Source organism: Penicillium manginii (assembly GCF_028828005.1).
Source record: "Penicillium manginii strain IBT 31320 chromosome Unknown utg000011l:1.0-1395921.0:1.0-1396616.0, whole genome shotgun sequence".
NCBI classification, from domain to species: Eukaryota; Fungi; Ascomycota; class Eurotiomycetes; order Eurotiales; family Aspergillaceae; genus Penicillium; species Penicillium manginii.
The window spans coordinates 139563-166232 of record NW_026643112.1 but is presented as its reverse complement, the minus strand read 5'-3'; the positions used below and the strand labels follow the sequence as shown (position 1 = coordinate 166232).

General features: G+C 47.8%; 12 protein-coding genes across 12 annotated transcripts; 7 read left to right on the top strand and 5 right to left on the bottom strand.

Annotated features, from left to right (window-relative positions):
- Positions 1 to 406: 406 nt before the first annotated feature.
- Positions 407 to 1577, top strand: N7533_013327 (transcription factor domain-containing protein; the record flags this gene model as incomplete). The annotated part of the gene is made up of 2 exons (XM_057109977.1): positions 407 to 963; positions 1034 to 1577. 2 exons carry the CDS (start codon positions 407 to 409, stop codon positions 1575 to 1577), a joined length of 1101 nt encoding a protein of 366 aa, XP_056952679.1.
- Positions 1578 to 3536: 1959 nt separating this feature from the next.
- Positions 3537 to 4440, top strand: N7533_013326 (opsin family protein; the record flags this gene model as incomplete). Its single annotated transcript, XM_057109976.1, has 2 exons — positions 3537 to 3635; positions 3718 to 4440. 2 exons carry the CDS (start codon positions 3537 to 3539, stop codon positions 4438 to 4440), a joined length of 822 nt encoding a protein of 273 aa, XP_056952678.1.
- A 2152-nt stretch (positions 4441 to 6592) lies between these two features.
- On the top strand, positions 6593 to 7137 carry N7533_013325 (uncharacterized protein; the record flags this gene model as incomplete). The annotated part of the gene is made up of 3 exons (XM_057109975.1): positions 6593 to 6667; positions 6727 to 6952; positions 7040 to 7137. The coding sequence occupies 3 exons, from the start codon at positions 6593 to 6595 to the stop codon at positions 7135 to 7137; spliced, it is 399 nt and encodes a 132-aa protein (XP_056952677.1).
- A 1453-nt stretch (positions 7138 to 8590) lies between these two features.
- N7533_013324 (uncharacterized protein) lies at positions 8591 to 10003 on the top strand (the record flags this gene model as incomplete). The annotated part of the gene is made up of 2 exons (XM_057109974.1): positions 8591 to 8945; positions 9132 to 10003. 2 exons carry the CDS (start codon positions 8591 to 8593, stop codon positions 10001 to 10003), a joined length of 1227 nt encoding a protein of 408 aa, XP_056952676.1.
- Positions 10004 to 10114: 111 nt separating this feature from the next.
- Positions 10115 to 11308, bottom strand: N7533_013323 (uncharacterized protein; the record flags this gene model as incomplete). The annotated part of the gene is made up of 1 exon (XM_057109973.1): positions 10115 to 11308. The coding sequence occupies one exon, from the start codon at positions 11306 to 11308 to the stop codon at positions 10115 to 10117; it is 1194 nt and encodes a 397-aa protein (XP_056952675.1).
- A 1272-nt stretch (positions 11309 to 12580) lies between these two features.
- N7533_013322 (NAD(P)-dependent alcohol dehydrogenase) lies at positions 12581 to 13914 on the top strand (the record flags this gene model as incomplete). Its single annotated transcript, XM_057109972.1, has 5 exons — positions 12581 to 12655; positions 12720 to 12996; positions 13058 to 13265; positions 13326 to 13724; positions 13788 to 13914. 5 exons carry the CDS (start codon positions 12581 to 12583, stop codon positions 13912 to 13914), a joined length of 1086 nt encoding a protein of 361 aa, XP_056952674.1.
- Positions 13915 to 14590: 676 nt separating this feature from the next.
- N7533_013321 (histidine phosphatase family protein) lies at positions 14591 to 15378 on the bottom strand (the record flags this gene model as incomplete). The annotated part of the gene is made up of 4 exons (XM_057109971.1): positions 14591 to 14626; positions 14683 to 14847; positions 14918 to 15265; positions 15325 to 15378. The coding sequence occupies 4 exons, from the start codon at positions 15376 to 15378 to the stop codon at positions 14591 to 14593; spliced, it is 603 nt and encodes a 200-aa protein (XP_056952673.1).
- Positions 15379 to 15897: 519 nt separating this feature from the next.
- N7533_013320 (SDR family NAD(P)-dependent oxidoreductase) lies at positions 15898 to 17035 on the top strand (the record flags this gene model as incomplete). The annotated part of the gene is made up of 4 exons (XM_057109970.1): positions 15898 to 16277; positions 16335 to 16564; positions 16657 to 16758; positions 16842 to 17035. Coding segments are annotated over 4 exons (906 nt in total), but the record flags the coding sequence as incomplete, so codon positions are not given.
- A 393-nt stretch (positions 17036 to 17428) lies between these two features.
- N7533_013319 (uncharacterized protein) lies at positions 17429 to 18688 on the bottom strand (the record flags this gene model as incomplete). Its single annotated transcript, XM_057109969.1, has 1 exon — positions 17429 to 18688. One exon carries the CDS (start codon positions 18686 to 18688, stop codon positions 17429 to 17431), a length of 1260 nt encoding a protein of 419 aa, XP_056952671.1.
- Positions 18689 to 19527: 839 nt separating this feature from the next.
- On the top strand, positions 19528 to 21764 carry N7533_013318 (putative ABC transporter; the record flags this gene model as incomplete). Its single annotated transcript, XM_057109968.1, has 2 exons — positions 19528 to 20245; positions 20302 to 21764. The coding sequence occupies 2 exons, from the start codon at positions 19528 to 19530 to the stop codon at positions 21762 to 21764; spliced, it is 2181 nt and encodes a 726-aa protein (XP_056952670.1).
- A 458-nt stretch (positions 21765 to 22222) lies between these two features.
- N7533_013317 (uncharacterized protein) lies at positions 22223 to 24012 on the bottom strand (the record flags this gene model as incomplete). Its single annotated transcript, XM_057109967.1, has 5 exons — positions 22223 to 22309; positions 22373 to 22446; positions 22509 to 23751; positions 23821 to 23879; positions 23985 to 24012. 5 exons carry the CDS (start codon positions 24010 to 24012, stop codon positions 22223 to 22225), a joined length of 1491 nt encoding a protein of 496 aa, XP_056952669.1.
- A 586-nt stretch (positions 24013 to 24598) lies between these two features.
- Positions 24599 to 26641, bottom strand: N7533_013316 (uncharacterized protein; the record flags this gene model as incomplete). Its single annotated transcript, XM_057109966.1, is given in 5 exon segments — positions 24599 to 24863; positions 24923 to 25294; positions 25314 to 25690; positions 25770 to 26053; positions 26101 to 26641. Coding segments are annotated over 5 exon segments (1839 nt in total), but the record flags the coding sequence as incomplete, so codon positions are not given.
- Positions 26642 to 26670: the final 29 nt, after the last annotated feature.

Here is a 26670-nt window from a genome sequence, read left to right as displayed (position 1 = left end):
CGGTCGCATCACGGCCTTGGATCCCGCGGACATTCTATTTATAGTCGGAGTTTTTGTTTTTCGGAGAAACTATGTCGGGATGTTTGCAACCTGCCACTTTTAGCCTTGCCGATCATCGCAACTTTGATGCACAGCACTGATCTGCTGGATCCCACCCCATCTCCGGAAGAGGTTTCGCAGTGCTTTCTGAAGACGGAGTAGAACGAGCGGATTTCACTAAAGCCGCCGGCATTGGCGGAATACCGTTATCTAGGCCCGAGTGCTTATTAATTGTTGGGCCGAAATCTCGGTATTTGGTAGCTCACTTGAACTCAGGCCTGGTGTCTTCCATTTGTTCTATGCAGTCATTTGCACAAGAAAAAGGATTTTCCGACAGATTCACCGACACTCCTTCTTGCCACCTGCCATGCCTCCAGGTGCTGACAACACCGACTCAAACAGGCCACCAGCGGCGCGTGGTCGACAGCTTGTTGGGGCCGCGTGTGATGAGTGCCGACGGCGGAAGCTGCGCTGCGATGGCAAGCAACCTCAATGTGGCATTTGTCAGGATACCGAGGTTGTTTGTGAGACCACCCAGCGCAGCGTTCGGGGCCCCAAGAGGGGTCACCTAAAGGCCCTGAAGAACCGCATTGTGCAGCTCGAGGCCATGCTTGAAAGCAGCTTCTCACCCGATCAGCAGCCCGATTTGCTGCATGATTCACGAAACTGCCACGACAAGACTCTTGGATCATCTCTGAGGTTGTCAAATGTTCGGAATGCGGTTCATCCCTCAGAGGCCTGGGTGCCGACGACAGCTGTCTCGTCGGGCCCGGAGCAAGGGTTGTTTGTCTCTGACGCCGACTGGCTGCAGCCGAATCTAGCGATCCATCTAAACGATCTGGGGCTAACGAATCAAGGATTCTCGTTCAATTCTACATTCCCTTCATCAAATTTGCATCTGACTGAGGTTTTGCAAGCTGAACTGTATCGAATGCTTCCCGAATTCACTATTCACAGGAAGTTGAAGCTGACTAAACTTTTTTCTTTTTTTCAGAGACCAGCTATACTTGGATCGCGTGCATCAGTCGATCCCAATTATTCACCGGAGGAGATACTTGTCGTGGTCTAAATCAAGCACCAACCCACCATTCCGCAAGTGTCTTCAGTACGCCATGTGGACTTTAGCATCCCTGATGTCCGTTCATTCTCGCGACCTGGCCGAGCCCCTCTACCAGCAAACCAAGAAAATGCTGGAGGATCTAAGCCCCGAAGCCAATGAAAACAGCAGTTTCAATACCACGTTAGCCCAGGCATGGGTTCTGGTTGTTACATTTGAGTCAATACGGACGCATCACCGTCAAGCATGGATGAGCGTCGGCCGAGCATTTCGCTTGGTCCAGGGTATGAGATATCATGAGATTGACAGACCCACCGACAAGCATCACTCTTCTCCTGCGCTGTGTAGAGACTTCATCGAGGCGGAGGAGATGCGCCGAGTGTTTTGGATGACTTATTTCCTAGACCATATCATCAGCATGCGTAACGACTGGCCGATCACCCTGAATGAACACGTTGTGAGTGCCGTTTTCCAGGACTAGTTTTCGATTCCCCGCAGCGATTCAAATTTAGCTAATACTTCTCCATTGTCTGTGCTCAAAGATATGCACTCGACTGCCTGTTCCAGAAGCCGAATTTCAAAATGGAAGCCACGAACAAGGGCTGTTTCTGTCGGAAGCCATGTCGGACTCATCTCTCAACCTCCGGTCTCCCTTCAACGAGTGCCTCGTACTAGCCACCATATGTGGTCGTATTCTCCTGCAAACTCAAAAATTCCAAATTTCAAAAGCATATGGGGACATTGCTATGGATTGGAAAGAGCAACGCGGGTGGTTAGATAGTATTCTCACGAGTCGACTTCAGATTTTGTCGCAGTGCTATCCAGCTCCCATCGACACTTACGATCCCCTCCTTCCATTTGCTAACATTTTTGGTCAGGCGACCGTGATTTACCTTTGTAAAGCTGTGGCCGAAACCACCTTGGGGGCTAATGGCTCCTTACAGGAGAGCCCCAAGACAATCCAATGTCAATCTCGGGCATTAGATGCATCCAAATACATCATCAGCTTAGCTTCCAGCCTACAGGAGCTGCCATTTTCGAGGGTATTCTCAGAAGCAAATCCTAAGCTTGGCAAAGTTCTAACTCTTATCTTCCAGGTTCATCCGCTTACACCAATGCCTTTATTTCTCTGTGCCGAATACTTATACAGCGATATACAAAACGAAGATTTTTTGCTACGGTTGCAGGAGCTCTTCCGCATTCTTCGTGGGCTGAAGAATATCAACGACCCTAAGCAGAGCTACCTTGATTTGCTCCCACGCTCATGCATCTCGAAGACCGCTGAGCTGTTCAGTCATAGTAGCACTCCAACTAGCGGTTGATGAAAGTAAACTACATGGGAAAAACATGTCGGTTTGGGCTTATTTAACCTAAAGAACACGACTTTAATGCAAAACATGTCCGATATCTAGATATACCATTAAATTTCGCACTCGGGTCAGTGTTTTCTTGCTGACTATACACCCGAGATACCCTAAATAGTTAGTGGTTTACAATTTTGTCTCGCTACATTTTACTGGTACAAGGCTTTAAAAACCAAAACTATCGAGAGCTTGAAAGCAGCTATCATCTGTAAAAGTATTTCCAACTAATAACTCCCCAGGTAGATTACCCAATTTCGCCTGGGGACAGAGGGCAACCTCGCTACGTTCATCATGAACTGCCACGCAGAGGATCCAGCTGTGGCCGAGGCTCGGAGCTACTTTGCCCATTATTGGGATTACTGCGGAAACTCCTTTCACGGGGGCGACAAACCCTTGCTGTTGCATAGCGGTTGGTCTTGATTTGATTTTGATTACGTGCCTTGTCTCTCCGTTAGAAGTGCACTTTTTACGACTATGGCTCCTGTCGCCGACTGTTCCCTAGAGAGGTGTTGGGCCCACACCGGGCTATTGGCTCGTGGGGGTGTTCGGAAAAATAGCCGGAGAATAATAACATTCCATTTCAGGGAAGCTGAATTGGCTGCCCCATTTCGTAAACAAATGATACCCCGAGCCGGCTTGTCGACTTTCGCTTTCATTTCCCTGTCTATGATCTACGAAGTTACGTGCTGCTGGTGAAATATGTCTCTCCCAGGCTATTACAACCCAATCCATGAGGTCAATCCGCCTGACACTGCAAGAAGCGAAACGGATCATGCCTCTCTTCTTTTCTCCGAGCTCCACCTCTCGATTCGCGCTAGCTTCTTGAAGGAAGCAGGTGGAAGCATTCTCTCACCATCGCGCTGAAAGATGATCCCTAGATTGTTCTCCCGAATGAGCGATTCAATAAATCAATGATATTGTCGGTCTTAATATTTATTCCCGAACCAGGAGCAGAGCTGCGTAGATGCTCTTTATAAGAGACGTGTGCCCTGGTCGCTAGAGAGTTCAATGAGTCGCCTTGTCCTAGTTCAAATTCAGCTCTCTCGCTAGGAAACATCTATCAACCGCTATTCAAAATGGATATGTTCCCTCGTGGAAACGATGCCTTGACAGTGAACCCCGCCATTGGGGTCTACGAGGCCCTCGCGGTGCATGCTTCCGACTTGCTCTGGGCAGTTACGGCAATTTTTTCACTGGCACTTGTGAGGCTCTTCCAGTCTACTTCTGTCTTCTAGTCTGATTAACAGTATCTGATAGATTGGTTGTCTTATCATCTCTTTCACTGCAAAGGAAAGTGAGCGTGTATTTCACTATCTTTTCACCTTTGTGCTCCTGGTTGGCGCCATCACCTACTTTGCTCAAGCTTCAGATCTTGGTTGGAGTGCTGTCAGGCAAGTTGACAAGCTTGATAACGCAATTTCCCGGCAGGTCTTTTGGGTCAAGTATATCTACTGGCTGGTCGCCTTCCCTTCGATGGCTCTGGCACTGGGCCTGATCTCGGGCGTGTCCTGGACCACAATAATCTGTAACATCGCTCTTTCACTGTGTTGGGTTGTCACCTATCTAGCGGGAGCGTATGTAACCAGCTCTTATAAATGGGGATTCTTCGCATTTGGGACTTTTTCTTGGCTCATCCTCGCCATGAGCACAATCAACGAAAGCCGAAAAGCTGCACAGCTCCTTGGGATCGATAAAGACTACATAATTCTGTCGGGTTGGACTAACCTCTTCTGGATCATTTACCCCATCGCATGGGGCTTGACCGACGGCGGAAACGGGATCGGGGTGACCGGAAGCGCGATATTCTTCGGGGTGCTAGATGTCCTCATGGTCCCTGTGCTTACCTTCGCCATTTTAGCCTTCTCGTGTCGATGGGATTACCGAAGGCTAAGCATTGCGTTCAGCGACTATCGGCCGAGCCGAGAAACAGAGGCTGCATCTACATCCAAGAAGGATGGTTCCTCTCGGGCGATCGTGTAGGTAGCTTGGTGTGCTATTAGGACCATATTGTGAACAGCAAAATGAATTCGAGTCTCCCTAGGTGCTTGGGAGCGCTTGGGCAAATAGAGCCTCGTGCGATCTCAGCACCGAGGTCTTTGGGGTGCTGGCCATGATAGGGAAGTTAGGTCGGATCTAACTGTATTGTTGGTTGGATGGTGGATATACTGAGTGTCGCAATAACAAATATTTTTGAGGGACAGACGAAGTTACACTCGTTGGGCATTTCTGCTAGATGTAGATCGCTTAACCGACCGTGGAATAAATCAATCTCATTATTCTAACTTGATTATGCTTGATCTCACTGAAATAACATACAGGCTCATGATGGTGAATGCTGAAACACGATGTTTTAGATGGTGCCCAGTGAGAAAAGGTTCGCATATACTGAATCTCTGAGAAAAGAACATGCAATGCCTCCGAATGCTGCGTTAAATCAAGGATGAAATGTTGAACGAGCTGCACTTGGAGAGTCGTCTGTGTTTGTACCCTCACAATTGATAACGATCATCATATCGACGCAAGCAGAATGACCGCTGCAATGTTACAATCTCCCGATCTGTCGCCAGCAGAACAGTCATTCGTAAGCATCCCTTTTTCATTCTGGGCCAAAGAATATGGAACGCCTTTCGTATCTATCGTCTACTCTTCGGTATGGAATGACCCCTGGGTTATGTAACTGTGATTAAATTGACCTGTTGTGTCACCCCCCAGCTTGACCACGTTCGATACCGAAGTCTGCCAACTGCATGTAGATCTAGTTATCCGAACACGTGAAACCAGGCTGATGTAGAGGATACTTTGGATTAGTCACGTCTCCACCGGTCCTTTACGAATCCAATCAATGAGCTTCGGATGGCCTTTGAATTAATCTAGGCTGCGAAGACAGTGAGGAATGAAGGGCACCCATAAGCTACATAAGCTATCTAGTGGAGGTTTATCATAGATCGAAACCATCCACTACCAAGCCGACTTGACCAAACTATGATGCCACGTGAAGTAGTAGCTGGCAAAGTAAGTTTTGATCACTATGGCAGCCTCGAGAGTAGTTAGCTTGTGCTGACGAATCTCTGTATAGGATTTGTTCTCCCATGAGACAGCCCATGTCTTGTAGGTTTTCCATTGCGTTGCCACTGTCTATTCCCAACGGGACTGCAAATTGAATCTCAGAGCTGAGCCTATTTGTTCGTGTCTCTCTGTTCTTCAGAAAATCTCGCTTGTGTCTCCTTTCGTCATAGGGCGAACATCAATAGTGCACGTGCAAGACGAGGCAAAAATTCGGGTCAGGCAAAAATTGGTCGATTTACAGATGTAAAAAGCGCGGTTGTCGTGATTGTAACAGCAAAGCAGACGGAGGAATCTGGGGTGAATGATTTGGTTTATCATCTCAATCAAATGCGCTATAGATGTCAGCCCTGGTGTTTTCTAACGGCTAGCCAATCTTGATCAAGGTTGAGTTCCTGTCAACTGGCGGTAGACTGAGCCTGTAGATAGGGTCAGGACATCGGAATTGCAATAGTCTTTAATATAATTACTGCCTGGCGGGATCTCTGTGGATACATCACAATTACGTAGCATAGTCTCTAAGTGACGTTGTAAAAGGATGATGCACGCTTTGAAACATCTCAGATTAAATAAGAATTAACTTTGAGAGTCTTATAAATCTACAATGGCTACCAGCTAGAGGCTGCTGAGGCTCGCTCTCAATACGTGCAACAGTGGGGAGACTCTATAGATACTCAGTTCGCTGTTTCCGATGCAATCCCACGGACTCGGCTACTATATAGTCTAAAACCCACTAGTCTGAACAGTCAAGTAGCCTCCCAACGATTCATCAGACCAATTCACCAGTTCACTAATTTACTAACTTCATGGTTTATATAATTCTGACTCGGAAATATCAGCCTCACTTACGGCCTTAGTTGAGCCTACTACGACCGTAAGCTAGGACCCACCTAATAACCTGCAAAAATGTCAGGTATACCTAGGTACGGCCGTAAGATCTAGTAGACCACTGGCATCTTGTAGGACCTGGCCGAGATATAAATTCATTCATTCTGGATACATAGCTCATATTTATTTCTACTATCAGCTTTTCTTCATCTCTCATATTCTCCTTCAACTGAGCCATATCATGATGTACTTGACAATTCCAACTACCGCAGGAATCCTTGCTCTTACTGCCACATTCGCCCACGCAACCACTTTTGTATGCCGCCGCTCCCATGTTCAACTTCCTCCACTTCCTTGACTAACAAGATATTATAGCACAACAAAGACACAGCCTATAGCGTCAACGTTGCCAAGAAAGACGGCAGCACTAGCTTTGTCGGCCCCAGCAGCAGCATTGAGATCGATGACGGCTGGGCGTATATCCGCGCCTGCCAGCCGCAGAGGGCCGGAGACTGGTTCGTCTGTCGGCCCGGCGAGTTGACCTGGCCCGAATGGTATGGTGATGTCTATTGGTATATGGGCGGATTGACCGATGCGAGTGGTATGTTCTTTTTTCCCCTCTTCTCTTCCCTTGTCTTGTCTTAGAGTGATGGAGGTTTGAGAGGAAGTTGCTAATGCTGGAATTAAGGCACCGAGGTTGCCGATAGCGGCGATTGTACTTGGGGCACTGCCTTCTTCGATCCTAATGACTGTCCGGCTGGGTATCAGAGCTTACCTGCGGCTTAAGGGTTGGATTCTTGGATCTTCAGTTACTGAGCAAGACGATGCAGATTGTTGAGCTTTCAACATTTCTATAGACGAGGGAAAAATTGATGGTTTTTATCACTCGGACCTAGTACAAGTGGACTACGCTAAACCCGCGGTAGCCCACAGGTACCTAGGTACTACTAGTAGTACTATTTAGTTAGTTAGTACCTAGGTAGTTAACTAGTACTTGAGGTACTCTCGAACCTTCAATTTTGCATAATGATATATAGTTCCTCTTTGATTACCTGTATTTAGGTAGATGGCCTTGAGGGTTAAAACCTGGGCATAACTATGCCCAGGTGCCAGCTCGGTACTATAAAGGTATGTCAATGTACGAGGTCTCGGCTCGATTTCTCTTTTCGGCGATCCCCCCCACTACCTACGCACAGTCCGAGTCTGCGCCCCCACTGGCAGTTGGTGCTTGAATTGACGGAGATTGCCATTGCTCCTTGGCAGAATATTGTGCATTTCAGAATTATGGTGAATCTCTCTCACAAAAAACAGAACGCCGTATAATAGTCGACAGAACTCTTCAATTATAGTGTCACGTGATTAAGAGGCGAAGTCTGTCACTATCGCATCTCTTGAGTCTTTCTCCACCAGCGATCTCGTCAAGATTATATTTTCCCGGGACTATCCATGAACTTCAGGGTGTTGACGAGGCAATGATAAGTCCTTTTGAATCTTGATCACTACCCAAGCGGACATGCGATCCTATTCCGGCTGGTGTGTCGATTGGCTTTCACTGCCTTATTACCCCATCCCGCACTAAACTCACAAACATACTAGTTTGACTTGCAAGCGGCGGAAGTTGAAATGCGATGAGTCCAAACCAGAATGCGGGAACTGTTTCAAGGCCTCTCGTGACTGTGCCTACGGAAATCAATCTGTCTTTCGTCGCCAAGACGTTGGATCCTCGGTGCAAAAACGCAAATACAGGAGCAGCAGGAAGCACAGACAACATTCTCAGCCCATCGATGACAATACCTGGGTAGAAGTTCCAAGTGATCGTTCGTATCCGAGCGGTTGATTTGTACACACATACTTACACCTGACAGTTACATTTGTTCGCGTTGAAGACCCGTTGAATACAGATATACCGAGGTCACTACCAAGTGACAAGGCTGTTTCAAATGAAGGATTGGGCATTTTGCAAAGTAATCACGGGCTTGGTGCGGGAGATGACATGCCCGTAGATCGTGAGACGCCGGCGAGACCATCTCACGCTTCAGTCGAAACACCTTCTGTTTATATTTCATTGAGCAACTCCCCGGAACAATCCTCTCAGCTCTCCCCTTACCACCAGGGCAACCTCCCCGGATCTGAAAAAGTCATTGCATCTCATCTCCTACGACACTTCAAACTCGGACCTGGACAATGGTATATTTGACCAATGCCCACTTTGTATGACATCTACTGACAGACCTCAAGGATGGATCTTTTTGACACCACCGCGTACTTTTCCTCAAAAGTACCCGTTCTCGCGACATCGAAGCCCCTTTTGAGGTCTGCTGTTTGTGCTCTCTCCGCAAAGCACCTACGGCATCTTTCTCGAATCACGAGTTTAAACAATGAAGGTCTAGGAACTCCCACCAGTCGTGCGTCCCTAAATGATTGGGGTAATGAAGATATGTGGATATATCACTCGGCAGTATACTATGACCAGGCTCTCAACAATCTGAAAAGTATTGTATCTTCGAAAACATACTTGGATAGTGCCGCCGACAAAGAAGAGATGCTAGCTGCCGTCGCGATTCTCTGCGCTTTTGAATTAATGGACGCGCCCGGTATGGCATGGAGAGCGCATTTGAGCGCTTTGCCTCTTTTTGTTTCAGATCACCCATCAATTGTCATACCGCAGACAGTTGTCAAGGGGCCGATATTTTGGAGCCTTGCGAGGCAGGACCTGTTATGCGCTTGTGGGTTTTGAGCCGTCCTATTATACACAAACTCAAATGCTCATCAGGTTTTAGTCATAAGCGAATCTCAGACCCGCTTGAACTTGAAGGATATACGCCTCTGGCAGAATGCGGGCCTTGCTACTGATCTCAATGGTGATATTTTACCCTATAGCCCATTGGATGTCATAGAAAGTGGAAATCTATTGGGATTTGAGTTTGAAGAGGATCAGAAAAGCAATGAACTCACGTGGATTCTGGGAAAAATTGCAAATCATCTCACTGCAGGAGATGCTTTGTCTGCTGAGGATAGTACATTGCCACCTGATCAACGCCTATCTATTGGTCTTACCCAGCAACATCTACTGGAAAGATGGAGCCTATTGATGACTGACCTCGAAAGGTGGCACGGTTCGCTTCCGCCATCTTTCCATCCAAGCGGGCGCACACACAAGTCTGGCCCTATCGTTCCCGGGCTCGAGTTGAGTCAGAGCTCCACTATCTTTGAGCAGATCTGGTTTGACTTGCCACTTGCCGCGGCGACAATACAAAGCTACCATCAGGCGAAAATACTGCTACTGGCGAATGAACCACAAGAGTCAACGGCTCTTAGATCAACAGTGTCAGCGCGCTTGAGATCTTATCGACATGCCTTGGCAGAGGTTATTTATCATGCACGCGAAATATGCGGTATCAGTCTGGCGAATTCGTCGACTGATTCATTCCGAGTTAACTCTGTTCAAGCACTATTTGTCGCCGGTCAGGTATTCCAGGACGAAAACGAACAGAATGCCGTTCTTGAATTACTATCTGGGATTGAACGAGATATTGGGTGGACAACCAGGTTTCATATTGACAAGCTAAAAGATGAATGGACAAAAGGAAAAGCAGGTAATCACGTTGAGCGGGATCAGCCCAGATCTGATTTCCACTGGTCGGCTTTATAGTTCTTAGCCAAATTCCAAGTAAAACTCCCAGGAACTCATTGTCACCTGTTATGATTTTTGTCGGTAAACGGTTGCTCGGGATTCGCTGCATTTTGGCTGTATTCTGTCCGATTACTTCTCTAGCCAATAGATTCTGCGAAGAAATCCCGGCAAGTGAGATACTTTCGATGGAAACTCGAAGCCCCCGATAAGAGATGCTCCAAGTAAGCCCCCGAGGGCAGTTATGCCCACAGAAGCGAATAGAAAGGGAGTAATAACGCCCAATTCCACCTCTTTCGGGGATTTCATAGGAGCTTGCCTGTACACAAGATCTCTCCACGGTATGAAAATACTGCGAAGATGAAACTTGAACTGCCAATCCGGAAACATTATAGTGTTTCGCCCAGTATTGGAATCAATGAACCACGAGCTACAGCCAGTAGCCCAAACCAACTTTTTCGCTCGCTCATTGACCATATCCAAATCTCTTCGCTCTGCAATTGGGGTGACAGCGACAGATTGTGGATCCTTTGATCTGAACAACGATGGAACCCAGGAACGAATATTCGCCATTAATATCGGTCGGATGACCCGTATAACAAAATTGATCTGACATTCTGTTGTGTAAAGCACCGAAAGATGCCCAGACAGGGTGTTTGGCCCCATTAATACGAAGAAATTCGGAAATCCCGACAGACAGGTACCAAAGTACGCTTCTGGCGAGCCATCTGCGAATTCTTGCCACTGCTCACTGGTTAATGCCACATCAAATTTAGGCTCAAGGTATGCACTCACATGGTCGGAGATTGTCTGTCCACTTTCTCCACGAATTTCCATCGGGAAAAGCGGTTTCTGAGTCTCAAATCCATTTGCCAGAACGATTGCATCAGCATAGATCTCACGACCCGACTTCGTTACAATTCCCCTTTCGGTTACATGGTCGATAGGATCGTCGTGGACAAGCTCGACGTTATCACGATGGAGACAGGTGAGATAGTTTGTGTCCATCACTCTGCGTTTGCATCCAATGACAGTTTTCGGTACCAAAAAGTCGCGATACTTCGCCGGGGAATTCTTCCGGATATAATCTGTCGTCACAGATGTCCAATTGTTGCGCAAAGATTCCCCCCTTTCCGTTTTAAAACCGGCAAAGTCCTTCTCTTGGGTCAAAAAGAGAGATACTCTGTATAAAAGCTGAGCACCCGGAAGCCAGCGCATCAAGAACTGGAACCCGCTAGAGTATTCAGGATTGGGCCTTTCGGAAAGCCAATGAGCCTGGCGGGAGAACTGGGTGATCTTCTTGACTCGACTTGGCCCAGCACTCATTACGGGTACGAACTGCGTGGCACTACAGCCATTTCCTAATTTTATTTAGTGGATTCTTTCTTTGGAATAATGAGACCAACAAGGTCTACTCACCCACGCATATGACCTCTTTATCCTTGTAGTCAAAGCTGTGGTCCCATCTCGCCGAATGAAAAAGACGACCCGTGAAGTTATCAGCGCCGGGAATATCACAACTCTTGGGAGTTGAAAGGGCCCCGACGGCTGAAACAAGGAACCTGGAACGCCTTTGGAATGTTCGTCCGGTTCTCTGGTCCTCAACCACCACCCTCCAGGTCGCCGTCTCAGGTTCGTATTCGGCCAGTTTAACAGCGGAATGAAAACGAACATGGGGGCGAATGTCGTATTTATCGACGACGGATTCAAAATATCGATGAATTTCTGGTTGCAACGCGAATTATCGTGACCAGTAATGGTTGGGTGCAAACGAATATGAATAAAAGTGAGATGGAACCTAGGAAACATTCGGTCAATCAGACAAATAGATAGTATAGAACGCGCGGTCGAGGGGTAGCTAACATCACAGCCGCATCCGGGGTAAAGAGTTAAGAAACCAAGTTCCCCCAATATCAGATGCCTTTTCTATAACTTCGAAGTTCCGCGTTCCGAAGTTGCGGACAAGTTGGACAGCCATACCTAACCCAGATGGGCCCGCTCCAATAATGAGAACATCACTATCAATAGACATTGCGCTGGTGACAATTATCGAATAAAAGATTGCTGATTATGGGATAATCTTGTACAATTATAAGTGAATTGCGATGAGCTGAGCTTTATTATAAGCTATGCTACAGCCTTCCCGAATTGGAAATTGGCCCGAGATAGTAGCTCATTTAATACCGCAATATCTTAAAAAGCTCTTTCTCGGCCCTCAAAGCAACTGTATTCAACCTCCACTTTGTTGACCATGGCCCTTCTGGTCTAGGTTAAAATTCCGAGGTGATGATCCCGACCGCTGCGTCGAGATATGATGACATATGACTCAATCCTGTATCTCCACGCTCCACCTTCAGCAATAATTTACTCCAAGTAAGACTTTACTTCTCTACATCAGGTAATTCTCTTTGGGTAGTATTTCCGAAACTTCCTTGCTTCGTTCAGGTCAGGAATTTGAGGACGGGTGGGTTGTAGATCGAATACTACATAAATTCAAATTCAACTCCGCTGATTGAGGGCGATTTAGAGCTTAAAACTATCATACCTCTCTTCGCGACTACCCCCACCTCAATTATTCAGGTACTCGTCAACTTGAACATGGTTTATCCAGACACCTTTGAGGGATTTATGGTTCACTCCCACGAGAAATGGAGTGATTTTCAGAAAGAAGAGGTACATTATCCCTAGTTCTTGCAATTTTTTCTTCAATTTAAGTAGCTGCTCATACTCGCTACAGTTCAGGCCCAAATCTCTTGCAGAACGGGATGTTGAGATTGCCATTGAAGCTTGCGGGGTGTGTGGAAGTGATGTGCACACCCTTACAGGTGGTTGGGGCCAAGCAAGATTGCCTGTGTGTGTAGGGCACGAAGTCATTGGCAGAGTAGTTACTGTTGGCCAGAATACCACCACTGTCAAAATTGGTGATCGTGTTGGCGTTGGTGCCCAGGTTTGGGCCTGCCTTGAATGCAAGGTGTGCAGGTCAGGCAATGAGAACTATTGCCCCCACCAAGTCGGTAAGTTATCATCCAATCAAGAAAATGAAACAATGATCAATTTCTTGCTAATAACTTCAAGATACCTATAATTGCTACTACCCTGACGGGTCAATGGCATATGGTGGATACGCTAGTCATATTCGCGCCCATGAGTACTTCGTTTTCGCAATTCCTGATAATTTGGAGTCAAGTATTGCGGCGCCAATGCTTTGCGCTGGTATTACATCATACAGCCCCCTTTCGCGTGCTAAGATTGGCCCCGGAAAAACGGTTGGAGTGGTCGGAATGTGAGCAATTCAAATCTCACTTAAAGTGAAAATGGAAAGGTTGGCTAATTCTTTAACTAGCGGTGGCCTTGGCCATTTTGGAATTTTGTTCGCCGCGGCTCTGGGAGCCGATGTCTATGCCATTTCACACTCTCCAAATAAAGAGGCGGATGCAAAAGCTCTTGGTGCCAAAGGCTTTATCAGCACGAGGGAGAAGCTGTGGAACGTTCCTTGGAAGAACACTTTCGATTTCATCCTCAACACAACCGACGCGACAGATCGCTTTGACATGTCTGCTTATTTCAGCGTCTTGGCTATAAACGATATATTCCACACTGTTGGGATTTCCGACAAGGCATTTCCGCCTCTGAGAACGCAGGACATGATGGGCACCGGATGCTCAATTGCTGCCAGTCATATTGGAAGTCGAGGAGAAATTCAGGAGATGCTCGAGCTAGCTGCAAAGCTGAACATTAAGAGGTCAGCATATTCTTCCCTTTTTTATTACTAGTAGGCCATATGTCGAGGAACTGACAATATCAGTTGGGTTGAAACAATCGACATTAGTGAGAACGGATGCAAAGTTGCAGTTGAGAAAGTATTCAACGGCAATGCAAAATACCGAGTGACTCTTGTTGGTTATGATAAGGCATTTGGTACCAGAGCCTGAAGAGATACGCTTGAGCCAAGGTCGGATAATTTTATGTGAAATCCTTTCGGCTTTATCTTGGGGGTCGAGTAAAAATTAAGTGCTTTTGGCATGTTGTATTTCGATAACGGAGTTGGTGTTGAAATACTTAGCTGTTGGGGTCCAAATTTCGGTTAGGTAAACATTGGATCGGCAAAACGATATTCAAAAACTATGAAATACCTTCGAGGTTCCAAGGTGAGGTGAAATCAAAGATCGCAACATGGTAGAATCTAAACAAAATTACTATTTTCAAGCTTATTACGCACATGTCTCCTCCTTGGCTCTTCTTTCTCACAATTTACATCCAGGGCACACTATAATAGCCTTGGAGCAAGGAGACTTTTGTCCCCTTCTTACCACCAATATCATCACAATAACACTGGTACGAAGACAAAGTTTGAATGCAGTCCAAAATTCTGATATAAATCTCATGCAGAATTCAAAGTTTCTCACTTTCCTTTTGGCTATAATCGATATTTTCTAGGCTAAGCCGCTTGCATTGATGCAGGTGGCTTCATCTAAGCAGAAGCATTTTCGGCTTGCTCTATCTCATCGAAACCGCTCGAATAAAGACGAACCGGTCTCTCTTGCTTCCCCAACATGCTTCCATATTCCTGGAGATGCGAATTCTCCCCATTTGAACATTCTGTAAACACTAGCTTTCGATATTCACAATTTCGGTAACCAGTCCCTGTAAATGCATTCAAAGTTAGCAACCCTCCAGTGGTGAGAATGTCAATTTTTCACTATACCATTAGCTTTCTCATAACCGTTCCAGTCCTCTGTGAGGTAATGCAAGAAGCCACCATGAGTGACAAGTGCGATATGCTTTTCTGGGCGATTGTAGATCCAGTTCCGTAGCCGAGAAGCTCTACTACGAACGGCACTGAGGGTAGGCGCATTTATCCCTTTCTATGAACCAGTTTTTTTTTCCAAGGGTTAGAAAATTGTTACCAAAGTATCATTGCAAGATTAGACTTACCTTTAAGTTCCACGACTCATCCACGAGGGTTGCATCCAAGTTAATGGCATTGTACGAAGGCACGGCCTTGGCAATTAGATTTGGTGCATGTGATTTGATAACATCGGCATCGTATCCAAGGTCACACGCCAAGTGACTGATTTCTTGCGCATCGGGAGCTAAAATGATAGGCAATTGGCGCTTTTCTAACTCTGGTGCGAATACAAAGGCTGCAGTCTGTATGGTGCGTCTGAGAGGAGAGACAACGATGGCTTGAACATCTTGCAGAAATGGGAAATGTTCTTGGAGACTTTTGCATTGGGCTTTGCCAGTATCGGTAAGCAAAGGGTCCTTTAGATGACTCTGGTCCTAGAGAGTGTGTTAGGAGTACGAATTTAAAGCTTTAGGGTATAAATGGACTCAATTACGTTGACATTATGTTCACCTTGACCATGGCGAATGACGTAGAGAGTGGGCGGCATCTCTAAACAGCTTGAAACCGATGTAACGGACGTGATTGATAGAAATTGAGTAATATTTTGACAACAGTAACCTGCTAACTCGAGGAGTATGTCGTTGAATTTTCTGCGCTTGTTTTTATACAAAGATGATCCGATGGCCTGCAAACTGATCAGCGACACGAAAAGTGGGGCGCCTAAAATGGCGATGTTCCCGAGCGGAGAAACTTGGGAATGGTCAAACAGTCAACTTTGATTGGAATTTTCATTGAAAAGCCCCACCTCGGCTCAATTTCCTGTTGCAAAATATGGAGTAGAAGCCCTTTCTCGCATACCTCAAAAGGAAATTGCGAGAGAATGAAAGAGAAGACCCTCTTTCATGCATCTCTGGAGCACTCCACCCATACATCTTCTCCATCCAATGCTCATGACCCGAAATTAAAGCGTTTGGAAGTTTTTTAGTACATTTAAATCACTCAGCGCAAGAAATTTTCGCTCGGCAATTCACTCTCGGTTCCTCCCCTTCATTTTATTTACTTATAGATTGAAGTTCTGGCCGCGATCGCTCCGCCAATTCCATCGATTCAGTTTTACCAACTTCAAAGGGTTCAACCCTGGAAACTTCTGAAGTCAATCGAAATGACGGAATCACTCCGTCTGCAGAATAAGGTTGCCATTATAACCGGCGCGTCTTCTGGTCTAGGTCGAGCTATCGCTATACGGTACGCCCAAGAAGGTGCCAAATTAGTCTGTGCCGACTTAACAGCGACAGCACGATCTCAAGAGGAAGCAACCATCACGACACATGCCTTGATTATCCAAAATGGGGGAAGTGCAATTTTTGTCCGGACCGACGTTAGTGATGCAACACAAATGAAGAACCTCATACATTCAACAGTTCAGGAGTATGGAAGACTTGATATGTGCGTACATTTTTCCTGGCCATCTTGTCACTTACATTCCAGCTAACCGATCTATAGCCTTGTGAATAATGCGGGAATCAGTGTCGAGGCACGCACTCCAGCTGTTCTACATCTAACTGATGAAGCAACATGGGACTTGACAATGCGAGTGAATGCCAAATCTGTGTTTCTTGGCTGTAAATATGCCCTTGCACAGATGCTAGCTCAGGAGCCGCACTCATCTGGTGACCGAGGATGGATTATCAATATTTCCTCAATAATGGGCATTATTGCTGGGCCAGAGAACCGTAAGTTCACCATCTATGGATGCTTCTAATAATAGTATATGTCGCCAAAATCAACCTTGGAAAACTAATCTTGAAATCTCAACTTTTCAAAGCCTCATACTGCGCATCAAAAGGAGCTGTTAGTCAGCTCACGAGACAAATTGCCTTGGACTATGCTCCAAAGAGAATTTATTCTAACGCACTCTGCCCTGGATGTAAGCTGCTGGTGTTTTTGAGCTACAGCATTCGAGTTGGCTAGATTTCTAGGTATCTGTACTAACATAGTTTATACTACTAGATACTCAAACCGCCATCTTCAAGGAAACTACCAATAATTGTACCCCTTGGGACGATCTCAATCGGCGACACCCACTGAAGGGTCCGGGATTCCCTGATGATATTGCGAAAATGGCTGTTGTCTTGGCAAGTGACGATGCCAGCTGGATCACAGGAGTCTGTTTGCCTGTTGATGGTGGGTATACCGCCAGATAAATGCCAATCGTCATGATTCATTCGTACAGGCCCGAAATTGATGAAATCGGGAAAATATTAGGGTTCCTTTCGGCGAATCTTTTAACGTGGTCCAGGATCATTCGAATTGTATGCCGGCGACATGCAGTCATTTACTACCCACAGTCTGCGCCTACTGTTATACTAGCATATAGATGAACGATGAATAGAGCCTCCAAAGTAAATTATCGCCACCCTGGTTATTTCTTTCCATTTTCATTTGAAGATATCCAACTCATCTTCTGTGCTCTAATGATGATCATGTGTTTCTCTATGACAAAATCAGTTTGAGCACTACCTAGGGCTACAAGGTTGAATTCTCAACTACATACAACTCCACTACTAGTAACTACTACTAGTAGTACCATTCTCACCCTACAGTCGTGCCTTTTCCTTTTCCATTAGCCGACTATAAATCTGCTGCAGACGCCGGCGATTGACCTCGTCCACCTGTGGCTTACATTGCTGAAGACTCAACGGACCTCTGAGCTGCTTCAACCAGTAAGACCGGCCACAATCAAACAGCCAGTTCCGTGAAGCTACCTGCACCAACTCCGCCAGGAAGCACTGTGGTGCCAATAAGTCCTCGGTAAAGACCACCCGAGGAAGATCGCGGCGAATAGCAGGCGGCGCGTTGTCGACGGCCATCTCCAAGAATGCGTCAAAAGTAAAGTGCTCATACAGCTGTGCCCCTACCTGTACGATACCTGTTGTACGCACAGCGGCATGTATCAGACATGCGTTGGCGACAAAATCCACTGGGATCTCATCGATGATATTGGCCCCGGTCGTGTATCCTGCTGCTGCATGCCATACCTGCGTGGCTCCACGGTCGGCCAAGAAATACTGGAAGAACTTGTTCATCGGGGTCGAATTCTCTAGTCCATACAAAGGAAACGGATCTCGTAGTGCCTGGCCGAAGATGGTCGGTCGTACTAACAAGATGGGCAGCAAGGGGAACCGACGCGGGAGAAGTCTTTCCATAATATATTTGGCCTGCGCGTAGGGTGAGGAGAATTGATTTGAAATGGGGGACTGATTCAATGTCAAGATCGATGCCAACTCTTCCTCGGGATCATCATCTCCATCGTGATTTGAGGCAGTATAGGGGCGTTCTAACACAGGCCCATCGGGCAAGAAGCTGTTGGCATAAGCTGTTGAAATTTGAATGAGAAGTTTTAGCCGACGGAAGCGTGAAGCGATGCGAGCCATTTCCAGTGCCGGAAGACAGTTGTTCTCAAAAGCATCAACTAGACTTGCCTCGAGACTGATTTTGGCTGCTGTATGAATGACCAGGGTGACCTGCTCACGCAAATCCTTGAGCACCTCACTCTTGAGGCCAAAGTCTGCCTTCCGCATATCACCAACGACAAATTCCAATTTCCCCGAGGCTACGATAGCCCGTACTTGGTCGGGCATTGACTTAGTCCATTTTTCAATTGCCTGCGCTGGTTCTCCTCGGATCAGGGCAAATATCTTTCGCGTGGGCAACTGTAGGGCCAGTTTGTATAACAAGCATCCTCCGAGTGACCCGGTACTGCCCGTCAACAAGACAGTATGCGCCTCAAATATCTTGGTATAGCCTTCGCGGAGGATATACTCATGGGAAGATGCCGACCCAGCGAGCGATGACATTGTGGTAGATAGTATCAGCAAAGCTGCCTTCCTTCCGCAGGGTGTCTTTTTTATACCGTCCATCATACATTCTGTATTTTACGATGCAGCATTATTTGGTAGGACAAACTCATCATCCGATGTCACTCAGGGCATGCTCATATTCTGGATGACCCTCGACTGATCTAATTGTGGTTCTGACTGGGATTGGTGACGGTTTATTTGGTATCGGCGCAATCGCAATATGATATTTAGACCAACATGTGCAGCCGAGGTGAAATTATAAGCGTGTATGGTATATACTGGAGTGAATTTCGAAGGGAATCACATAGTTCCTGGGCAAAGGGGTCGCACATGTATAACACTGATCCCGGGCTTCATGGGTTAGCCTACATGTGAGAACATCCCTCGGCCGCCGCCGAGGCCGGGGACGCACGTCAGAGCGTTTGCCATGGCATACGCAGAGCCGGAGCGTTTGGACTGGTGCACATCTAGGCAGATCTAGTCAGTTCACCGACTACCTATCTACTACCTAGGTCCTTTTAGGTCAGATAGTTTCTCATCCACCTACATATTTCCCCCGTGACCACCCTCTCGCCAGCACTAGACCTTAGCACTCAGTATTTGATTACATAGATACACAATTATTATCAAAGCTCTTGATTTGCACCATAACTCAAAGAGATAACCCCGCAATATAACTATCTCATGTGTATACAAATTTGTATACTTCGGGGAGGTCGGGCTCAACTCCGAAGCCGCAGTCACCTGACCCAGCGAGACCATCTTCAACGATGACGAGGTTCAATTGCAACTTCACTTGGTCAAATTCAAGCCTGGGACCATCTTGCATTCTCACAATGCTGCTGCCCAGCCTACGTACGACTCTCCGGGTACGGCCTCGAGGTCCCATCCGCCTAGCTGCACGGTCTGTATCCTCGGTACCCCTTGTGCGCATCCAAGATGGTACTTTTTACCGCCAATACCCGACCGAGAGTGAACGAGATACTCCAATCAATCCACCGCTATTCCCCAATCTAAACTTCAATCTCCCTGCGAAAAGATCCTCTCCGGAAGACACTCTTCAGCATTGGGCCATTGTTGGTCCATCCGGCCGCACCGACTTACTTGACATCCTCCGAGGCCTACATATCTCCATTCCACCGACCGCCCGCTCATACCCCTACCTGCGCACCGATGAGGTTCTCGCAAAGGATCCGCAATTACGCATAGTCGGTAATGCTATACAATATATTGGTTTCAGTGGCGAGGGATCCGGGGCCATTGGGGGTACCCGTGGTGCATATTTAAGTGCCCGATATGAAAGTCTTCGCGAGGAGACCGACTGGACGGTCGAGCAGTTCCTGCGGGGCAAGACCTCTCTGAATCCCATGGAAGGTGAAGAAAATGGAACTGTCCGGGATGAGAAGTTGTTGGAGGAGGTCATTGCGGATTTGCACCTCGATGCGTTGCTCGACATGCCTGTCGCGAATCTCAGCAATGGTCAAACTCGACGAGCACGCATAGCAAAGGCCCTACTGAAGAAGCCGGAGCTTTTATTGCTGGATGAGCCCTTCAGTATGTCATCTAATTATTCAAATATCATCCTTGGACGGAAGCTAACCTGTTTCTAGTGGGACTGGACCCGGCCACAGTACGAAGCATCTCTGGGCTACTCCTTCGCTTAGCTGACAAGTGTTCGCCGCGCCTCATCCTGGCTCTGCGCCCACAAGACACAGTGCCGGATTGGATTACACATATGATGTTGGTTGGCAACACTCACCAAATCCTGGCACAAGGGACTCGGCCTGAGATCAACCAAGTTTTGCAGACCTGGCGCGGCCTCGCGAACCCCTCCCAGGCGAAGGGTCAATCCGCAAACCCCGAAGAGAAAGCCATCAAACTTCGTGCTCAAAAGAACCTTAAGGCAGGCCTTCTTGACCAGGAGCTCCTTCGGGACTTCACTGCCAACCACAAGGCCTCAAACCGGATCAAACAGCGCGAGACACCAATTGGGGGCGACGCCCTGATTGAAATGGATGGGGTCCGGGTTCAATACGGCGACAAGGTCGTTCTTGGTAACTGGAAGCAGAATATCGAGAAGCAGCCCAAAGAGGGTCTTCACTGGCGTGTCCGACGTGGCCAGCGCTGGGCTATCCTCGGTCCCAACGGATCTGGTAAAACGACCCTTCTGTCATTGATCACCTCCGATCATCCCCAAACATACTCGCAGCCTATCAAAATCCTTGGCCGCTCTCGACTGCCCGAGAATGGCCAGCCGGGAATTTCTATATTCGAGCTGCAATCCCGACTGGGACATTCCTCGCCTGAAATCCACGCCTTCTTTCCCCGCCAATTATCAATCCGTGCTGCCCTAGAATCTTCCTTTGCCGAGACCTTCCTCGCCCGGCCCAAACTTGATCACGAGCGCGATCTAGACGTGTCCGCGGCGTTGCGGGAGTTCAAGGCTGAGTTGGATCCCAATGCAGCCTCGGCACAGTCCAAGCCTCCCAAGATCGCAGATTCGGAGCTTTTCCCCAAATTAACGACGAAGGGTCAAGACAATCCTGCTCCTTATATACCTGATGATTTTGACGTCGAGTACGCCGACCAGGTGCTTTTCCGTCAACTCACCACCGCACAACAGCGCATCGTGCTGTTTCTCCGCGCTCTCATTCACAAGCCCGATATTGTCATCCTCGACGAGCCCTTTTCCGGCTTAACGGCCTCACAGCGCGATAAGTGTTTGAACTTCCTGGAAAATGGTCAATCCGGGCGGCCTTCTGAGCATGTGCGACACCATGGTCTATCAGATCAGCAGGCTCTGCTTCTGATCAGTCATGTCAAGGAGGAGATTCCAGATTCCGTTCGGTATTACATGCGACTGCCATCCGTATCAAATGACCCGTCTACAGATCCCCTTGATTTCCGATTTGGCGTCCTCAAATCCTCGAGCAACCTCGGCGATGCGAAAACATGGGATGTAGCTTGGTCTTCTCCTTCCGAGTTCAAGAAAGCTACTAGGCGTAGCTTTCGCCGGGCCAGTAAGGAGGAAACCCACTCCGACTTTTCGACCTACGAATATTTCACAGCATGAGGGTAATATCCCCCTCCTGCACGGGATTTTACACTCTCCCTCCCTCTCCTTTATCTCGCGCCCACGCTGTCCAAGGCAAACCCTTCCCGTCTACCGGAGCCCCAATTTGGGGGGGGGGCTTAATGTGTTTCACAGATACAAGCGAGGCGGTTTCATAGCCTAGCGAGTCTCGTCGGAGCTATGAATTGCACAACCCCGCCTTGTCATGAGAATACGATGGATCCTGGACCTGAGACCAAAGATCCCAACGTTCTTGCGAGTCAAAAGCCGGCACTTCAAGAGGCATGCGCGAAATTCACTTAGCTATCCTGCATAGAAGCCCTGTGGTACAAAGAAATCGTTTACGTTGGGAGGCCACTTTGTTGGCGAACAAGTCGCATAAATAGATGATAGAAAGCGTAAATGTACAAAATGCAAGGATATATACTGTCTCAAAAGACCCACAAGAAAAGCAGTCATTACAATTTCGCTTTGAACGATTGCCGCAAAGAATCCAGACTCGATGGACCGTCGTAGATTTGATGTTCGGCCATCCGCGTATTGATCTAACAAGAGAAGAGAAAGTCAGCCAATGCATATTTAGAATAAAAAGAGTGTGGGCAGCGTACATGTTGAAGACCAAGCTCATCGACGTTTTCGACACCAAGTAGTCGCATACAGGTTTTGCTTTCGTCTGCCAAAACTGTAGCACGATAAAAGATTAGCAAAATGCGCTCTAATCAATGAAATTTGTTGTTTACTCACTTTGCAAAGTCCGACGAACACCATCAACGCCACCGGCTGCGAGGCCCCAAAGAGCAGCCCGGCCAAGACCAACTGCTTTAGCGCCCAGGCAAAGGGCCTTGACGATATCGGTACCACGGCGGATACCACCATCCACGTACACCTCCAATTTGTCAAGAACTTCGGGGCAGTATTTTCGGATTTCAAGCAAGGTGTGTACAGCAGGCGGTGCAGTATCCAAAGCTCGGCCACCGTGGTTGGAAAGTATGATTCCCTTGATTTGTGGAGTATGTAATGAGGCAATGTATGCATCCTCGTGTGTCTGAAGCCCCTTCAAGACGATAGGCAGGTTGGTTTGTTGAGCGAGCCATGGCAATGTTTCATGCCAGCGCAAGGAGGGATCAGTACCCGCGAACAGTTGTTGGCCGACACCTCCAGAACCTCCCGAAACATCGGGGGTGTCATCTGATGTACGTTCAGCCGCTTTCACGCCGCTCGAAACTGGAGCAGCTGCACCGACTAAACTGTTTCGCTCGTCATCCTCTCGCTTTCCTGGAACCGGTGCGTCAAGTGTGAGGACGATGAACTTGATTGCCTTGAGCTTGTTAATGCGGGCCAACATAGCCTCGCTCTTCTTGCGGTCGGTTTGAACATAGAGCTGCCAGCCAAAGACCTGATCGGGTGCGGCATCCTTCACGATTTGCTCAGGGGTCATGGAAGCATTGTTTGATATAATTTGCATTGCGCCGAAGCTGCGGCACGCCTCAGCCATGCCCGCCTCACCAGCAGGGTGTCCCAGACGCGCCATGGCGGCGGGGGCAATGAAGAAGGGCAATCCGACCTTGTGGCCGAGGATAGTAGTATCCAATTCACAGCGGGTGCAATCGACAAAGACCCGTGGACGGAGAAGAATGGACTGGTAGATTTTGTTGTTGAAGTGTTTGGAGAACTTATCGTCCGAAGCAGACGAATAATAAGCCCAGGCCTTTTGGGTCACTTGTTTCGTAGCCACCTCTTCGATCTCATCTAGATTGAGAAGAGTCTCCACGGGCGGAGGACCTTGTGCTGGCTCCGCTGCCTCTGCGACGGGTTCTGACTTGGCTATGGTGCTGGTATCGACAGTTCCGAGGCAAGCTTCGGGCTTCAGCTCGTCCTCCAGGATTCCCGGGGGGTGAATGGGGTCATATTCCTCTGTCGCGTCGGTGCCGGAGAGCTTCAGGATGATTTTCGCACCGCCAGGGTGGCTGGACAAGAAATCGGTGACCTAATACTCGCGATTGTCAGCATTCGGCTTGCTTATAAGGAGAGGGACGGAAGGAAGGAGCGGACGCACATCGTAGACCTTGCCGTATAGAATTACCCAACAGCTTTCGCGAGTGTTGTGTTTGGCAACTATGATGGTCTTTTGTTAGCAGCTTGAGCGATGCGGGGGAGATGAGCAGCAAGGCATTCGTGTGTCCTCGGAGAGAGTGGACAATTCAACCGGCATGAACGTACCCTCTGCGGCATCATAGACCTTGGCCATTGTTGTGGGAACCTGTCGCTGGGCTTCTACCAACACGACGGGATGAGTGAGCAGGAAAAGATAAAGCAGGGCAGGGCGAGCGTTGAAGAAGGGCCTTTCGGCGAACCCGCCGTGCGGAGTGTGGGGAAGGGCCCGGTGTCTGCTCCGTTGGGCAAATTCGATAGCCGGGGGCAATTGTAATTGGCATTGGCATTGGAATTAGAATTCTCGGAGGCGTCATTGGTGGGGGATTGGTGGAGACGTGTGGGGGGTCAATTTCCCACGAGTCGAGATTGACTACCTAATAAGTAAAGCCCTCCTCTGACTGATGCAGACCGCAACGTGGGGGTCGGATTTGGTGTCCCGAGATGAAGTACCTTGAAATAGGTAGGTTGAGGCAGTGGTGATAAAGAGGCGGAGGAGAACAAGAGTTGGAAGTGATGAGATGTGATGAAGTTCCGACTCCGCGGATGTGTGTGCGTCACGGTCACGTGTCGCCCTCTTTGGGAGCATTTGGTATATATATTGCCATCACCTGGGCGACACCTACCTAGGTAGCTATCTTCTGATACAGGCTATTCCCATTATTTCAGGTTCAGGTTCAGGTTCAAGTTCGAGTTACAGTAGAACTAGCAACGACTGATGCTGCAAGAAAGCCCGAGTCTACTTTCGTTTGATTGCAAGCATTCACCAAGGCTCTCATGACAATCGCAATCGGCTTTAGCACGGCTCTTCCCTGAACGATAACTTCGACATGGTCGCAGACCCAGCTCACCAGCATGATATTTTCAACAAGGCTTTCGCATGTAGGATTTCCAAGGATTTCCAAGCAAATGACGAAGAAGGGGAGGAAATGATGCAGTAGGAGAAGACTACAGGCGAGGTTTAGTAATATGCGCAACGAGGTCGTGGATGGGGAGGGTCGGCATACCTGATTCCCCAATACGATGAGGACTCTAGTAGTGACTGGAAGGTCTTTACTGATTTCCTGGCCAGATAAATGGCTGGATATGGTAGACTACCACCCTGCTCGGACTTTTTCGATTGATACAGCACGATAAGCATTGTATAGCTGTTGAAAAGGACATCGACACAAAGCCAGATATCGCTATGATCGGTTGCCATCTGAAGAAGATTCTCCTTCCTTGCTATTAGCATAGATCTTGTGGGTTCCGTCATGCAGTGAGGGCACCGACGAAGGACATAACATACCGTATCCCAATCCGACAAAATAGACTGCACCTCGTCGATATAACCATCGATGATAGTATCATGTGAGGTTGAATTTTGTCGAGCACCCCCCCTCGATCCAATCGAGATACCTCATCACGATAAGAGCAAGCCGCATTGAAGAAAAGAAGTGAATCTGTATGAAATGTGACTTTCCATCGTCCACGCCATTGATTGTCGGATCGGGGAAATTGACCTTCCACGATCCTGCAGGTATAAAAGTCGGCTTGCCGAAAGACATGCGGAAAAGACAGTCTGTGCGAAGAATGTGCCAAAATCCAAAGCGTTTCCGGTTTCGCTCGACTTCGGCTTCTGACGGGATTGTGCCGTTTGGGACGGACTGCTGATTGCTCTCTTCATTGGAAGATTCGTCTACCGAGAAGTAGCCAAGGGTCTTTGAAATTCTGCACGATTGACCAAAGGCTTGCCAGGCTAGGTCTATGTTACAGCCTTCGAGGGCTATTGATATCTGGAGGTCTGTTAGCCATATAGATTGAATAGAAAGGCTCTCTGGGCATAGAGAACTAGTGGATACATAGTGTGCTTACCATGAGAGAAGCCGCTAATAGGTCGGTAGGGGTATCGTGGATATTCTCTATCCATGCATCGCTTAATGCAACGCACTTCGAATAGAGAGCCTGGATTATGTTGCCTCTTCCTGGGAGGGATTCTGGGTCAAGCATGATGCCTCGGAGTATGATGGAGTAGTAGATAATTTGGGACGTATAGTCTAGCTCGATGTGAGGGTTATCGATCAAGTCAGGAATTGCAGCCAAGAAATCTTTCTCGAGAGGGTATTTGAAGCCTTCGAATTGGTAACGGCCATAGTAGTCTGAAAATGGTCAGAGTGTGGACAGCTGTTATTCGGAGGATACTTACTTTCGATCAGCCTTTTCACTAGATCTTTTTGGATAACTGGGTCCTCCAGCAGCTCAAGACTTGGTGTATTCTGCAGGAATTCGATCTCTGATATGGCAGAGGTGATCGCACTGATAGCTCGACTGCTGAAAAAGGTCGAATGAATTTGTCTCAGGCGACAGAAAAGATTCAAAACGAGGAAGTATCGAGTATCTTCATCTTTGATACATTTGATAAGATTTTGAATCGCCGGAGGGACTATCTGTAGCGAATCATCGTTTACGGGTGTGGTCTGAGAGGCGTCCGAAGCAGCTGAGGCACTCGGCAGAGAGCAATATTTTTCGAGGCGGTTGAGACGGCGGAGAATGTCCCAAAGCGGATTTGCTTTGACTGGAAGATTCCTGGAAATTTTGATTAGTCCATTGGTGGTTGAATAGGAACTCCCTTTCATGGGCAGATAATACTGTGGTTTCTTGATTCGGGACTTCCGAGATGTGTATACACATTCATCTCCGGCCTTCTCACAGTTATCGCATCGTGGAATGACTCGATTGCAGCGAACCTAGAGGATGGTTATTTGGGTTGCACTGT